Source organism: Acipenser ruthenus, chromosome 7 (genome assembly GCF_902713425.1).
Source record: "Acipenser ruthenus chromosome 7, fAciRut3.2 maternal haplotype, whole genome shotgun sequence".
Lineage (NCBI taxonomy): Eukaryota > Metazoa > Chordata > Actinopteri > Acipenseriformes > Acipenseridae > Acipenser > Acipenser ruthenus.
The window spans coordinates 43,525,528-43,541,600 of NC_081195.1; the positions used below are offsets into that span (position 1 = coordinate 43,525,528).

The following is a 16,073-nucleotide window of genomic DNA, read 5'->3' on the forward strand; positions in this document are numbered from 1 at the left end:
CAACAGGTCGGCAACATTTCTAGAGTAAAACAGGTTTTATGGGTGTGATTCGCCAAATATTGTGGTTGCAAATATTTATGGCTTTACAGTATACTTGAGATGAAAAAAACCCAAAATAGAATCAAAACTAAATTTACACAGAAAAGATATAGGTGTAAGGTCAACCAATAAAATGCAGATAAAGACTGTTTCCTTTTTTATCTGTACAAGTGAGCTTTTGCTTTTAAATATAGTAGGGGCAGAGCACCCTCCTGTAAATCAACTTGATGTATCTGGCTTGGCTTTTCAGTCATTAGATTTCAGCATCACAGGTAAAGATAATGCAATGTTCTTTATTACTTGAAACCATTGAGCTTAAGTACATACGGTCTACTTGTACATGGGCTTCCGACTTCCCTCCTGTAGTCATTGCTGAGTAGACTGCAGTGTCTTCTTTCATGGCGTCCTCAATCACCAGAGTGTGTTTCATGCCGTCACTCTTAAACCTGAACCTGGAGCGAATTTCTCTGGGAATCTCCACTCCATTCTTAAACCTAAAGGAAGATTCAGGGGGAAAACGAACAGTGCAGACTCGAACATCTTGCAAATGAGGAACCAAAAGGTCAAATCACCAAGAGAAGAATGAATTGGTCTGCATGCAATCAAAAAATAGTTTTTTTCTAAAGGAAAGGATACATATCCATTCCAGATTTTCAGGGTAAAATAAACTGATGATGATGTTGGACAAGGCTCACATTTTTGTTCTGTTAGCTCCAAACATTTCATAGACGCAAACAGAACAAAAATCTATTCCAATTTGTAAGGGGTGTTTTTGATCATTTTCTTTTTCCCTGTTGCATAATTTAAAAATAAATAAAAAGAAGAGCTCATCAAATGGTTGTAGAAATTTAAATTGATTTTGCAGTAATATTGCGGATGGAAACTATCCATACCATTTAACATTAGCCCCTTCTTCTGACACTTCACAGTCAAGCTCAATTCTTTCGTTAACTGTCGTTTTCACAGCTTCCAATTCCTTTGTAATTGTAACTGGCAACTCTGTATGAGAGAAAAAAACACGGTCTTTCAAACTTTCTAAAATGGCTAAAATGTAGCATTGCTGGTTTGTAGCTGCAATCAATGTAAATGCATACAGTACTTTATCGAACATCATCTGAATATATAATCTGTTTCTATTCCTCGTGGAAAATGTTGATTTGCTGGGTAACCAGCAACAGCTTGGAATTGGAACATACATTGATTGGTTGCTGGTTGCCTAATTTGTTCATACAATTGTGAATATAGATTCCTAAGCATATGTAGGGTGAAAAGCAATGAATTCCAACTCATTCATGTTTAGTTATGTAATCGGTTGGTTATTTGGAACCAGGGGAGCATTAGGGATTTTTCCATCATAACCACATCAATTTAGTTCCAGAGGCTCACTTCCGATTGCACCTGCTCTGATAGGATGTACAGTACCTTTCACAAACAGTTCGGTAGAACATTTCTCATCCCCAGCCATCACTTGATACGCTGCATCATCTGCCATGGTGCAGTTATTGATGACCAAAATGCGCTGGTTGCCCTTGTGCTCAAAGACGTACCTGGAAGGAAGTGTGGACAGCCAGTCAGTTATGAAGTCAGATTTTATATATACTGTATTATAACATAAACTGAGCACAATAAAATACTTTCAAAACCAGCTACAGCGTAGGAGACCCCTTGAGAGTATTCTGTCTGAAGCTGCTGTTATTGAAATCCTATGTACAGAAACAAACCATGTACAGCATACAAAATATACTGGTAAAGTGATCAGCTTTCTATGGGTGAACTGCCCTTCTACTTCTACTTTAATGTAGAATACAGCATATGAATGGGAAATATCACTAAATCAACAAATAACTTTTTTTCATACAGTTAAACAAACTTGTTGTACAATGTTGGTTTTATTCTGTATGTTTAAAGAAGCATTACAGAATCGTATTAACATAACATTTCCCTAATATCAATTTTGGAAGTTGTAAAGTTATAACATTCTTGTTACAGTACTTCTGTAACATGAATGTGCAATTTACAATTTACATACCGTAAGCTCTGAGTGACTCCTTTGTCAGTCAAAGTTTCTATAGTGTATATGTAGCTTCACAGTTAAACAAATAACCTCCGTAAGCAAGACTGCCCTCATTAACCAAAGTACCATCATATACTGCTAAATGGATCAATTATATTTATCCATGAAGATTTCAGAGTTAGAAGCTATCTACACTAGATATGAGGGCATCACAAACTGCCTAAACTAATTACAGTATATACCGATTAGGTTGGCTGAATTCAGACAGATTTGCACTTTGTTTTATTAGACACATATATGCTTTAAAATGAATGCTGCTTTTGCAATGCAAGGAATGTGCTGGTTTCCAAGATATTGGTTTAACACAATTGAGCACTGATCATTTATTTAAACACCTTTGTATCTGGGTATTTGCAAAATAAAAGGTGGACTTACTTTTTTTGGCTGTGGGATTGCAGTAGAGCCAGGATTGCACCATAGGAGAAGTGTATGAAGTAGAAATTATAGCAGACAGGAGGAGGACAACAGGGCATTAAAAGACAAAAAATGACAGAAAACATCATGCCTGGAGGGGACTTCAAAAATCATTAGTTACAAAAGAAGAGAATGTTATGCCTTTTCAAATACTCTAAGGCTACAGCGTTGAAGACCAGAGACCGAAAAAATGCAATAGCCTCCTTAATGACTTTAACTTGATTTTACTTTGAAAGACCTTTGTGAACTGTTTATCTACAAGGATCAGTGTTCTTCGTTGGTCCTTCCTATGAAAGATTCTGCAACATAGTACCATTACCATTCAATTCAACATAATACGATTCATCCATTGCTCTTTGGGAACCCACTCAATCAGTTTATTATTGTTTTAGATCAGAATTTATGGTGTTTCTGATATTTTTTTAAGGAAATAATGCAATGGTGTTAATGGTGAACATTATACTCTGGCACTCTGGGATTTTGAAATATTCATAAAAGACTCATGGAATCAACAGTTTAGTCAGATTAAATCAAGCATTAGCTGCTTGATCCTTTCTGGCATTTTTGTGTTTGAGATGCATTGTACTACATTTTTCAGAACCACATCCATAAACAGTAGTAGGAACGAAGGGAGTGTTCTTTCAAACTAAGGTTTGGTGCACAATAAGACAATAATATTTTCTTCAGTTCTCTGACTGTGGTGATTTCCAAATGGTTTTACTATAAAATATAATCAACCATTTTTTGTCAAAGGAGAAAAGACACATACGAAAACCAACACATGATAATTGGGAAACACATTTTGACATTGAAGACGCAAATTGTAAATTGCATGTAAGTGTTATGACCAATATGTGCAGCCTGTTTTAAAAATATGTGGATCATATCAATGGTATGTGAATATAGGACTTCAGAGATAATTGTGTTCTGAAGAACCCCGTCCACTATAGAAAAAAGCAAAATCCAGTTAAATGGCCTTTGAAAGAGGCATTGCCTTTTCGGTGTACAAAGAAGGGCCAGGTGTTAATGGCAAAGGAATCTTTTAATTAAACAGCACACCACATTTGAACACAAATGCAGTTGATGGAATCGAGTTTTAAATGGTTCACAATCTAGCAAGCTGGCTTTACTTCTTATATACTTAATCAACTTATAATGATGTTCTTGTCAATCCTATGCTTTAAGTGATGCTTCTCAGACATTACAACTAACACATACAAGAGAACCCCCCCCTGCTTATTTTCTCTACACAATAGATGACATTTGTAAGCAGATACTACTACGTCTGGGTTTCAAACATCAATCTCATGTAAAAGAAAATAGCATAGTCGAATATTTTAATTAGCAAATACATATTTAGCAGATAGACGTTTTCCTATAGCCATGGAGCATGTTCTCCAAGCAGTCTCCATTGTATAGAATAACTATTATAAGCATGTGAGGTTTTTATTACAGCTGTAATTGCTTATACAGTACTTAGAATGGTAAGCTCAACACAATGGATTTCCAATTTCTTACTTCTCTTGGAAAACAAAATGTTACAAAACAACGATACTGGACCAAAGACCACTGGTTACTGACCACATGCTCGTCACTATTCTAAAAATTGCGGTATTGGCTCAATATTGTGGAGTCTGCAATTTCCGCAATATCGCTATTCAGGTAGAGCCCTACTGATTATATATTAATACTCTTATAGAGTAGTTTGTGTTCCCTTACTGTTGGATTCGAATCCTGCACAGGTAATGTAATTGTATGTAAAAATAATATGATATCTTGTAACAATTGTAAGTCGCCCTGGATAAGGGCGTCTGCTAAGAAATAAATAATAATAATAATAATAATAATAATAATAATAATAATAATAATAATAATAATAATAAATAATAATAATAATGAAAGGAAGTGACTCCTGAACCATTGCTGGAAGGAATAAAAGGTGAAGCACTGGGAGACTTTTTGCAAAATGCAAATAAGAACAAAAAAAAATGAATCACATTTTTAAGGAATATAAAAATGGTGTTCATTTGTGTGAAGTGGGGAACAAAAAAACAGACGAAAGGAAACGGTCACTTACTTTGGAGTGGGACGGATCTCCTGACCATTTTTATACCATTTCAGTTCCACTGTAGGGTCTGCCAGTTCTACTACAAACTTTATTTTCCCTCCTTTATCAGTTTGGTAAGCAGATTCCAACTTCTTGGCAAAGGCTTAAAGTTAAAATGATAGTTTGGGGAGAATCATGTTAGAACTTACGTTCTGTTATTTTCTCAGATCGATTATGAATACATTAGCTTTTTAATGCCTCTGGGGATGAGGCATTTTACATTTACTCTAGATAATACTAAACATACAGTAAGGGGTTCTTTACCTAGGAATTCCAGGGGTTACTCAATCATAAAATAATGGTACATAGTAAACAAATTCACTTCAAGAATTGTCTCCTGACAAAAATGGAATTGCCAAATCTAAGTAACCACAACTTCAACTTATGAGCATCATTTCTATCAGTTGATAGTTGATAATACATAAAAAGGACGGATCAATTCTGATTTTCATTCTTTAATAATTAAGGAGGGCTTTATTGACCGGAGTAAACACTCAGCTAGTCAGGCCCCAAGCCCTGTTCGGGCCCGAGACAAAGGCCTTCATTTTCCTTACCTTCACTCTTCTTCTCCTCTCGTTTCATGCGCTTCAGTCTTTTCAGCATGCCCCTCAGGTCAGTGATACCATATTCAAAAGCTATCCTTTCAAACTCTTGTGGCGGAGCATTCTTGAGTATCTCCCACACATCTTCCTCCGGTACAGTTTCCTCTTGCTTAACCTCCCTGGGTCAATAAAAATAAACTTCTTATTCATGTTCTTGAGCCTAATCAGGGATGGGCTACAGGTATTCTGTCTATTTAGCTCTCGTGTCACAAAAACTACTGACAGTCTAACTAGTAATTAAATAGGGAAAAGCACACACCACTTTAAATAATGATTACTTTTAGTGCGTGTGGTGATCAGGGGTTCAGGGGAGGAACAGAGAATTCTGCAGGTTTATTTGGTAAGATTAAGAATGTAAACATTATCTTGGTATTAAAGGTACAGTATTAAAGGACATTGTAGAACATGTTAGTTTATAAGGAATGGTTTTGGTTAAAGGAAGAGGTATACTCCAAAGTATATTCAATATGATATATTCAGCTAGCTACATTCAACTGTACTAAAATTTCTGCCTAATAACTGTAATGCCCATCCCCTTTACATCATTAGGTTATGTTCTTATTATGTAACAAAAATGTTAGGAATGGACATCCAAAAGGAATAAACACCTTACTGGAAAAGGCATGAACATAAGTATGTTATTGTAATGTTAGTTAGCAGGGTTACCCTAATACTAATGAAACAGTTCATTAGACAGCATATACAAATAAATTCATACATACATACAAAATTGCACTTTCACAGACATTACATAATGTTTGAATTTTTCTAATAAAATAGCATACAGTTGTGTTTGTTTGTTTCAGGCATTTAGTTTTTTAAATAAATAGTGAATTCTAAGGTTTTAATAGTAAGGAAGGCTTTTATATCACTGAAATATAATAACGAAGTAGTGGTAACACTATTTTACAGCACCATTTATAAATGGTTTATTAATAGCTTGCACATTATTTATAGATTAATTACATTTTTCAAGTGTTTTGAAAAGATGTATTGTGCTTTTAAAAAGCCTAACGTCAAATAAAAATCAGCAAGTTTCTAAGCAAAGAACAGGCTTATCGTTTGCAAACTATTAATAAAGAGTTTATAAATGGCACTGTTAAAATAAAGTGTTACCAAACTACAATTGGCCAACACTCTTGCGTAATACCTAAGCTACTTATCATGCTTGTAAGACTACACAATTAAGATACTTACCCGGAGAGTAAATACTCTTTATAATAACTTATTCATTTTACTAACCTGTTCGCTCTGAATGCATAGGAAAAAAGAAGAGACAAGCCCAAATAAATGTATAATTTTACTGGTTTTAATTGGTGTATTTAGAAATGTCTTTGATGTAATGTTTGTAAATAAATAAAATGAAATATTAATGAAGTTATGAAACAGGTTTCATTTTATTTATTTACGAACATGACATCAATGAAATAATTCTATATACCGGATTCTGCTGAGTCAATGCCTAGGTTTGAATGACACCCCCGCTTACCCCACCCCCCAACTGCCATTTCCGTTTTGTAATAACCATGCGCAAATGCCTGAGGGGAAATATCGCTGCTCACGTGAATACAAATAACTGCTTAGAAGTACATGTAGTTGCTCTGTGCATTAATGATTCAGACAATTGCTTGCATCATCAATGATGAAGGTTCAGATGATGAAGCAGTGAAGTTCGGAGGTTTCAGATCATTTGATATAGACTTTGCAGTCTGACTGATTACGCTTTTCTGTTGTTACGCTACAATCCATATTTTGGATTTTGGATTTATTTTTTGGACACTACAAGAGCTTGTACCTCAGGAATTTTTTTGTATGGAATATTTTGCTATATTTTAGTGCTACTTTGGATGCTACGTTAATGTATTATTTCCTTTGAAATGACAAAACAGTAGACATTCTGCAGCAACTTCGAATTGTATTTCACCTGTCAATAAATGTGTTAACTGCACTGCATGATTCTTTAGCATGACTATGTGCTGTGTCCTACCTTTTAATTTTGAGCATGTGTAATTGTAAACTTACTCTATCTACCTAATGTTAATCATGCCTATAATTTCGCCCACACCTCACACATTTGCCTTAACGAGTCTTTATGCCCCCTGGGCATTGACTCGGCAGAATCTCGGTATATATATATATATAGACAGATAGCTCGATCGATTATTATATATATATATATATATATATATATATATATATATATATATATATATATATATATATAACCACTTCAAATTTACTAGTATAGTTTTAAAGAAAATGTGTGAACAAGAACTATTGGGCAGGATTTTCAAACACCAGTATTATTGTAGCGAACTCGTGGTATAGTAAGGAGAGCTTTAGCTGCAAGTGATTTTCAAATGAAATGTGTTAATTAAATCAATCTGTTTATGCTTTGAAATTGAGTCGATGAGATCGTTAATGAACGCATTTCTCGTTAAAAAGCTTCATTGTCGCAGGTCACCTACATCACTTCCTGTCCCAAGGACTAGAGAAGGGGAACTCATTAATCAAAATGCATTAACGAGATCAAGAAAAATTAATGGAAGCATAATTCGCTGCTATGGAAACGACTAGCATACAGGGAGACGGCTCTCCCACCAACGAGCAGCAGCCAAATGGAAATAAAAAATAACGGGAATATCTATGTTGTGTATAATTTGTAAACTTGTGCATTTTGGCGTGCAGAATGTACATGTATTTAGAATACTAAACATATAAAATGCTGATTTACGATTATCTGGTGTGTGGGTAAAAATCAGATGGCACGGATTAAAGTTTTTTAAAAAAACCTCATTAGTTATTTACGGGGGGGGGGGGGGGGGGGGGGGGATATACTATATACAACTATTTTAATATCCATTTTGCAATCTTTTTTTGGTTAAAAAGAAAAAGAAATACCGTAAGCCATCTATGTATATTGGTTGGAATTTATTTTCTAATTATGACATCTACTTTTGTATATATTTTAGTATGTACGATTGTAGGCTATAAATACATATGTTTCAGTGCCATTGGTGTTTGTAGTTGTTAGTTATTATACATTTATACCATGTATAACACTTCATTATATATTTATTAAGCTTTTAAAATTACGATAGAACTCCCTAACCCAGTACACAATTTGTTTGTAATTATTGGTTTGGTGAATTCCTCTAATCGTGCATTTTCTCTGGTACTTTTTGCTCGCCTAAATAAATAAACTCAACATGATTAGCAGTAGCCACTGAACACTTACAATATTATATGAACATTTTATATGCATACAGACGTGTGAAGGTGAAAATGTACATTGTACATAAAGTGTGGGGGGGAGTCTGACAACATTACAAAATAAGTTTAGGCAAAATCCATGTCAGTGATCTCGATCACATTCCTAGTGCATCACTGTGTGTCCTTGACGGCTGTGTGGATTAGACACAGGTGTTAAAAGCCAAGGACACATTGCAAATCCGCAATCACCTAAGGAAACTCTATACCAAGATTTCAGTTGTATAATTCAAATAATATCTACAGTATGTATGTATGCAGAATTCAGATAGGCTACAGTTGCATTGATAATTTCTTGGCAGTAACATTACATTGGGTGCAAATAACGGTATATCATTTTAGCAATACAACAAACGCTCTGTATGGTTACAAATTGTTTAAAATAAGTGAATACATCTCATTCATAACCACAAGTATAGAAAAGGCTAAAATATTTTCATAACTACAAATATTGAATTATCGAGTTTGTCTGTGAGAAATTAACCTTGGTTCAAATTAACCTTGGTTCTGTACACTCTCTGCGTTGGCGTCACAGACATAGTCTGTTAAATATCAGTTTCAAGGTGAGTTATATACTCTTTCGTTAATTAAAACGCTCTTTTTCCAAGTGCAAATTAAGTCCTGATAAATTTTGACAATTAACACAGATTTATTTTTAAATTCCCATACGCAAACAAAATAAATAGTTGCAAGAAGCACTGCTTGTTAAGATATTAACGTTATTTCGTAAATCAACATAATATCGGAAATGACATTATGACGATTATTTAATAACAAAATAGGCATAACGACCGATTGGAAATGCCAAAATCAATGCTACATACCGATTTCTTGATTAACACTGGAGTTATCATTTACAAACTTTTGAAAATCCTTGCCATTCTGTATGAGACCTGGATTCATATGGAACACATTGTGCTCTGTCACATCCATTGATGTTTTGTATCATATTTAATATTCTAAAATATTGTAAAATATGTAAAAACATAAATAGCATTTTTTTTTAAACTTACTTTCCAGGGATTGTAGCATTAAAAAACAATTGAGCAAAAAAAAAAAAAGCTTCTAATTTAAGCACAGGGAAAAATATGCAGATAAAATGGCTATACTATTCTACAAAAAAGTGAAACTGTCTTTAAAGGGAGACGGTTCTATTTCCCACTGAAGTCACCATTGGTGTTTCTCACCTATGCTTAAGGAGACCACTAAAGTCAAGCTCTCCTGCATCTTCTTGTCCTTCTCCGCTGTTATTAACAAGAAAGATTACATTTATTTTAACAAAACACAATTGCAGTCACTACATTACTACATCCAATAACAATGCAGAAACAGAGGAAACGTGTGTTATCAAGGAAACACAATCTATGCGTTAGCTTACCAAAAACATACTTGTACTGCGTCTATACAAAAATGTATAATTCCGCTACAGAACAAACTTATTTGTGTACGGCTAACACAAAGATTTGTGTTGTTTAGTCTGACATTGTTGGAAAGTTAACACACATATGCTTATGTTGACCTGTGGAGGCTTTCATTTGTGTGACACTTAGGAACACTATGATGTATGCTAGTGTCATTCTTTTTTATTTCATTCACTTTTAAATATTAAAGAATAACACAATGTAGCTTTGATAAAATTAGTGTTGTGATTTGTTTTCGGGAAGCAAATCTGATTAAGCTACAAGCCATCATGACTACCTTTATAACGGATCACATCAAGTTTAAAATGTTTAAAATACAAAATTGCCTTTTCATTTGATGTGATTGTTACATTAAGAGATAGCTCAACTAGGATAAATATGTTATGTAGAAAAATTCAGAATGTGTCCCTTAAAAGAAATTGGGCTAAATTCTCAAAGCTATTTACTATTCATTAGCACATTTTTTTCATTTTCAAGGAGAAACACACCCAATATCAAACAAGAAATAAACAACTAAGACTTTTAATTCAGAAAATGAAGTATTACGTTTTTTTCATTATTTGTTTCAGATGTTTATTTAGGGTTTTTTTAACATTCACAAAAAAGAATCGCGCAAATGACAATTTGGAATAAATAGCTTTGAGAATCTAGCTCACTTTTTATACAGTCAAGGTATAATAAATGTACTATTTTATGTGATATATAGGGCCCTATTCACAAAAATGTAAGGACATTTTAAAAGCCTGTTTCAAATAATAAAATCATGTTGGCATGAAACCTTTTATCTTTTTAAAAGCACTGCTTAATCTCAGAGAATGTTTATAAACAGTCATTTATAAAACATTCCTCAAAGTTTTGTGAATACAGTCCATTGTATTCTATATTTTGTTTCACTAACGACCAGTAATAATGTTTTCACTTACCACAGTATAAAAATGATAAAACATAACTATGGATACAAGTTTGAATTTGGCAAAGCTGTTAAACTTTTCTGTTGTATCAATTTGTGCATTTTAAAACCATAAAAGAATAAAATACAATTAAGGCACAGTTCTTTAGCATAACCATTACTAAGATATCTGAATGGCTCTTAGGTGATAACCTGTGTGCTGAACCTCATATCCATTGTGTAAGCAATCAAAACTAAGAAGAGACGGGGGAATGATGGTCTGTGCCAAGACCAGCAGAAAGATAGAGGCCATGTTTTGGGCCGTGTATCTGGAAAACTTTAATCTGAATGAGACAACAGACCTTGTATTTGAGATGACAGATAGAGATATGAATGTCAGCAGACAATTCTACAAAGTGAACTGTGTGCATGTAGACAGGAAAAAGCAGCAGGATTTTGCTACAGCATTTTTCTACCAGCATTTAAGTGAGTTGACATGAAAGGGGTAACTTGGCTGAAGATGTGGTAACTGGGATGTGGAAGAGGGACTACAGTTAAATGGGCTGGTGGGGACAAGCACTGAGTTTGCTTCTTTAAATTCAGGTCAGGGAGAAATCAGTACTGTACCTCCTGCTGTGAGAGGCAAGTGGGTGGGGAAGGGTGACAGGAGATCACACTGCAGCTGCTGGCTTAACTGTTGTTCATACTTACCTCATGTCAGGCAAAGCTAGTGCAAATTGATGTTGAACATTTGAATACAGAGGTAACTTTACCTCTACAAGAACACATCACTAGATTACCCTATCCAAATAAACACTGTAATGGGTACAACTATGTTTTTATTTTTTTTCTACCAAGTAACAAGTCTATCTTATTTCACTTTCTTTTTTTGTTTGTTTTCAGGTTTTTGTTTGCATTGCTCTGACTAAAGCATAAAGTACAACACAAAATCGTCGCATTACCTTCTTTTAAAGGCTGATCTGATGTCAATAGAAGGTGAAACTTCCGGAACCTCTGAAAAACACCAAACAGAATAATGTTTAACACTTTTTTGACAAATGTCTTTATTGCTGTAAATTAAAAAAAAAAAAAAAAAAAAAAAACAGCTTATAGAAGAAGGTAACAAAAATAGAGGACAACCTTACCTTTTACTTCCAGGTCAAAAGAGCAGCTATCAAACTTATCCTTGTAATTTACTTCACAACGATAATTCCCAGCATAGTTGTCCTTGGCTTTGATAATTCTCATCTCATATGTGTGCACCTTTGAGTTTGAAGAGATCAGACATTTTATAGCAATATTTCTACATAATTTTCATTTGATTGCACCTAAAAATAAAGTATATTGTGCTGTGCCTATACTGCAGTTAGTCAGTAATTGTTCTGTCTGTATAGTGTTCATTATGCACACTGCAATATGAAACCACTTACATTAGCAACATGGAATTCTTTGATAGGTCTGCTTTAGTTGTACTGATGACCCTTCTATTTTTGTTTTTTAGTTTACAAAACATTTCTCAGAGAGAAATGGGATAAAAGTTAATATCCCACAATGAATACAAAAGTCATAAAGTACAGTATTAATTTGGTCTTTTAAAAAAATATTAATTACAATCACCTTTGAGAACTTGAAGTTTTCAGTTGCTTTATAGTTTTACAAATAGTTGTTCAATATTAAATGCCTGGTAATGACAATACAGTAACAAAGAAGACATTTAAACATCACTTATTTTCAAATATAAACACATTCAATGGTTAAATCCCTACCGTGAAACTTCAAATGGAATAAAAAGGTACATATAATTCCAATAATTAGCCAAACTAAATTTACAGTTTACACAAAATAATAGTCCAGCAGACAATACATTAGACTTTAACATTTTCGAAAAGTGATTTCTAGGCCAAATTTGTTTAGTTTTGTTTTGATTTTCAGATTTTCTTGCATGCTACGCTCACCTGCTCGTACAATTGAAGCATATATTTACTTCCAGATTCATCCCAGGCTGCCATCACCAGGAATGCGTAATAACATTTCCTGGCTAATCTGTATTTCAGAACTTGTAATATGATGTATTTCAAACGCATCTGCCTGAATTGTGAATAAGTAATATTCTAGCACAGCAACAGTCTGGGGGCTCACCTTTGTTAAACGGTCAAATGTTTCTTTCAGCTGGAGATGCTTCCCTGTTTTGCTGGCAAGGTCCATCCATTTACCTTTAAACCACTTGATGGTAGGTTTCTTAAGCAGGTCATTTGCTTCAACTTTAGCTATGAAAGTAATGTCTCCACCTTGGAATTGACCAATAGGATATTAGTTACCATTTCTGAATTTCAGAAAGTTAATATTTGAGATTGTACAGATTAAAATCAAATTACATTCAGGAGACAAAGTACCTTACAAGTATTTTATTGTTTGTCAATAAGGTGACAGTGATATATATATATATACATTTGAATGGGTTATTATGAGTGTTTTGCTGGTGGTAAAGATAGGCGTGTCCAACAGGGCCAACTTGTCTGCATGGACTGTGGCCTGTGACAGCCAAAGCTGTCTGCGCACCACTACAAGACCCACCAGGCTTCTACCCAGGGCTTGCCCTTGGAAGCCTGAAATTTGCAGAGGTTCGCTCCATGAGCACTCGAACCGAGCTTAATGGAGGTGTAACACCTGTCTGAGGCCACCTCAGAGCTGGGGTCACTTCCTGGACCTCTGTCACCTGCTGCTCTAAAGAGTCCCCATCCCAGGAAGCCGCGATCAAAATTGCGCCCTGGTCCTCCTCCCTCATCGCCTTGTCTCGGTCCAAGACGTCCGCGACCGCTGGAGAGGGTGGGGTCGGTATCGGGGCAGGTGCCGGAGGTGGAGCTGGGGCAGGTGCTGGGGGAAGAACCGGCTGCTTGACCAGGTACTGGAGGACCTAGGCCATCTGGCTCTTCAGGTTCGAGATATCCTGCTGTGCCATGCCCTCTTACTGCTCCTCGAAGGAGACTGTGAGCGACTGCGCGGTTCACTGGGCTGCAGCCTGTGTACAGGGTATACTCTGTGATGAGATGGAAGGCAGGTGGAGGAGGGGGAGGATGGGGCTCCCAATGCTGCGGAAGGCTCAGCTGAGCTGGCTGAAGAAGCCGCCCCTGTGAACTCTGCAAGCCTCCTGCGCAGGGTCCGAGGCTGGGATGCTGCGCAGATCGAACAGAATGTCTCGTCTTCTAAGGTGGAAGAGGCATGCTGCATCCCCAAGCACTTGACGCACAGGACGTGTTTGTCCTGTGGGGGAAGCATCCCTCCACAGGACATGCAAGAGTGGAACTTGGACATTGCACCAACTGGAGCATCTGCACTAGTTGTGTCGATGCGGGGGGTGTTCGAGCACCGAGGGTGTCGAAGCACCGAGGCGTTGGGGGTCTGGAAACCGAAAAGCGTAGAATCACTGATGTACTGAGGATCTGAGGCATCGAAGCACCGAGGCGTCAAGGCTCTGGGGCACCGAATGCACCGAGGGTATTGATGCAGGGAGCGCTTGTGCACCGAAGGCGTCTAAGCACCAAGACGTCGAGGATCTGGAGCACCAAGGGTGCCAAAGCACCGATGCACTGAGGCTCTGAGGCACCGAAGCACCAAGGGCACAAGGGTACTGATGCAGGGAGTGTCTGTGCACCGAAGGCGACGAGGCACAGAGGCGTCGAGGCTCTGGAGCACTGAGGGTGCTGAAGCACCGAGGCGTCAAGGCTCTGGAGCGCCAAGGGCTCCGAAGCACTGAGGCGTTGAGGTAGGTGGTCAATGTATGTAAGCCTACTCTACAGTGGGCCCAATCAGATCCAGAGGAGGATGCACATGTTGTATTTTTATTTATTTATTCAAAAAACAACACACACACACACAGCACAACACCGAGTGGGCGGGCAAGGTCAGCCCAGCGGCGTCGACTCAACAGTAGGTGCGGCAGAACTGGACCCCAGTGGAGGAAGAGCCTCTCTTTTCGCTCTTTGTTATTATTATTATTATTTTTTTTTTAGCTTAGGTTAGAAAGCAGAAAGCAGACTATAGTCGACGAGTGATGTAGGCTGTTGAAATAATTATTATTTATTTTTTTAAATGGAGCGCAGTTGCGCAGCATTTCAGCTCAGTCCTCAGAAGCCAAGTTTCTGATTCCGGGAAGTGGCAAGCCGACTTCCAGCAATAATTTGCAGTGGAAACAGCAGAAAACTCGAAGTGAGAGCTCTTTTACAAAGAAAACAATCACACAAGGGGAGAGGTTAGTTATGCCTACCTTACCTACCTGGTTCTGAGAAGCAAAAGAGAACATGATCTCCATGGAGTGACTTTTTAATCCCTTGGTAGGCGAGACCTAGCATGTCACTCCCCAGAGGGGCCTATCGGCAGCTCTGACATAAAATGCTCAGAAAATACCTGACCTGTGGCAGGCATATCCCAAAAGTATTGTTGTTTGTCGTCTTCGAATTGAAAAGGAACGGGGGGAAGTGGCATTAGTTTATATTGGTGCATGTCGGTTCAACAGGAATATATGGTAGAATGTGAGCGAGCCATTATAATGGAGGGCAGTATAACATGGACCGACTGTACCAAGGTTATTAAAATCAAACTTACCAACAGTCACTGAGCCACTCTGAGGCTTCTCAATCAACAGGGTGGAGCGCGGCGTATCCTCAGGTTTGTCAGTGTCATCCGGAGGAGCTTCTCCAAGAGACCACACTACTCCATCATAAAAAAAAGTAGAATGAAAAACGTGCACACCTGAAATTGGCCTTCATGTACGATGCACATGATGATGAAGAACGTCTTATCTTGTACACTAAGACGAGAATTACTAGAGTACTAGAACTGATGCCAGCTGAATAGGATATTTATTTATATATATATATGTATGTATTTGAGCCCCCACAGCTCTTGAATAGCATTGCAGTCCTTTTACATAATTCCCTTTATTAATAATTCATTTTCACATAAAAAGTACTATGGTATACTTTAGTAAACCAAAAATCCTATAGAATTCTTACGCTAGGGGGACTATAGTATTTTGGGCAGTAATGAAGTACTTTTATAGTATAGAACTTTAGGTGTTATTAGTCCACAGATACCAAGTGTAGCATTAGTTTTAATACTCTTCATTGGACTAATGTAGAAAATGAATTATAACAAGCTCTGAGAAACCCTTATAAAAGTTTACTATAGTAAAAGCCTAACAAAGTGTAATAAAGCATACCAAAAACAAGGTAAAGCGTAGGTAAGCATGTCAAACTAT

General features: G+C 36.6%; 1 protein-coding gene across 13 annotated transcripts in view; it reads right to left on the bottom strand.

Annotated features, from left to right (window-relative positions):
• Positions 1-16,073, bottom strand: part of LOC117415822 (myosin-binding protein C, slow-type-like) — a 46,873-nt gene that overhangs the window by 15,477 nt on the left and 15,323 nt on the right. For all 13 annotated transcript variants that reach the window (XM_059027015.1, XM_059027014.1, XM_059027009.1 and 10 more), the window contains 10 exons: positions 15,419-15,523; positions 12,956-13,104; positions 11,962-12,079; positions 11,779-11,830; positions 9,694-9,750; positions 5,189-5,355; positions 4,605-4,737; positions 1,462-1,586; positions 933-1,038; positions 367-533 (listed from right to left, as the gene is read on the bottom strand). In XM_059027015.1, coding sequence (XP_058882998.1) covers positions 367-533; positions 933-1,038; positions 1,462-1,586; positions 4,605-4,737; positions 5,189-5,355; positions 9,694-9,750; positions 11,779-11,830; positions 11,962-12,079; positions 12,956-13,104; positions 15,419-15,523 — 1,179 coding nt within the window. The remainder of the gene's footprint in view (positions 1-366; positions 534-932; positions 1,039-1,461; positions 1,587-4,604; positions 4,738-5,188; positions 5,356-9,693; positions 9,751-11,778; positions 11,831-11,961; positions 12,080-12,955; positions 13,105-15,418; positions 15,524-16,073) is intronic.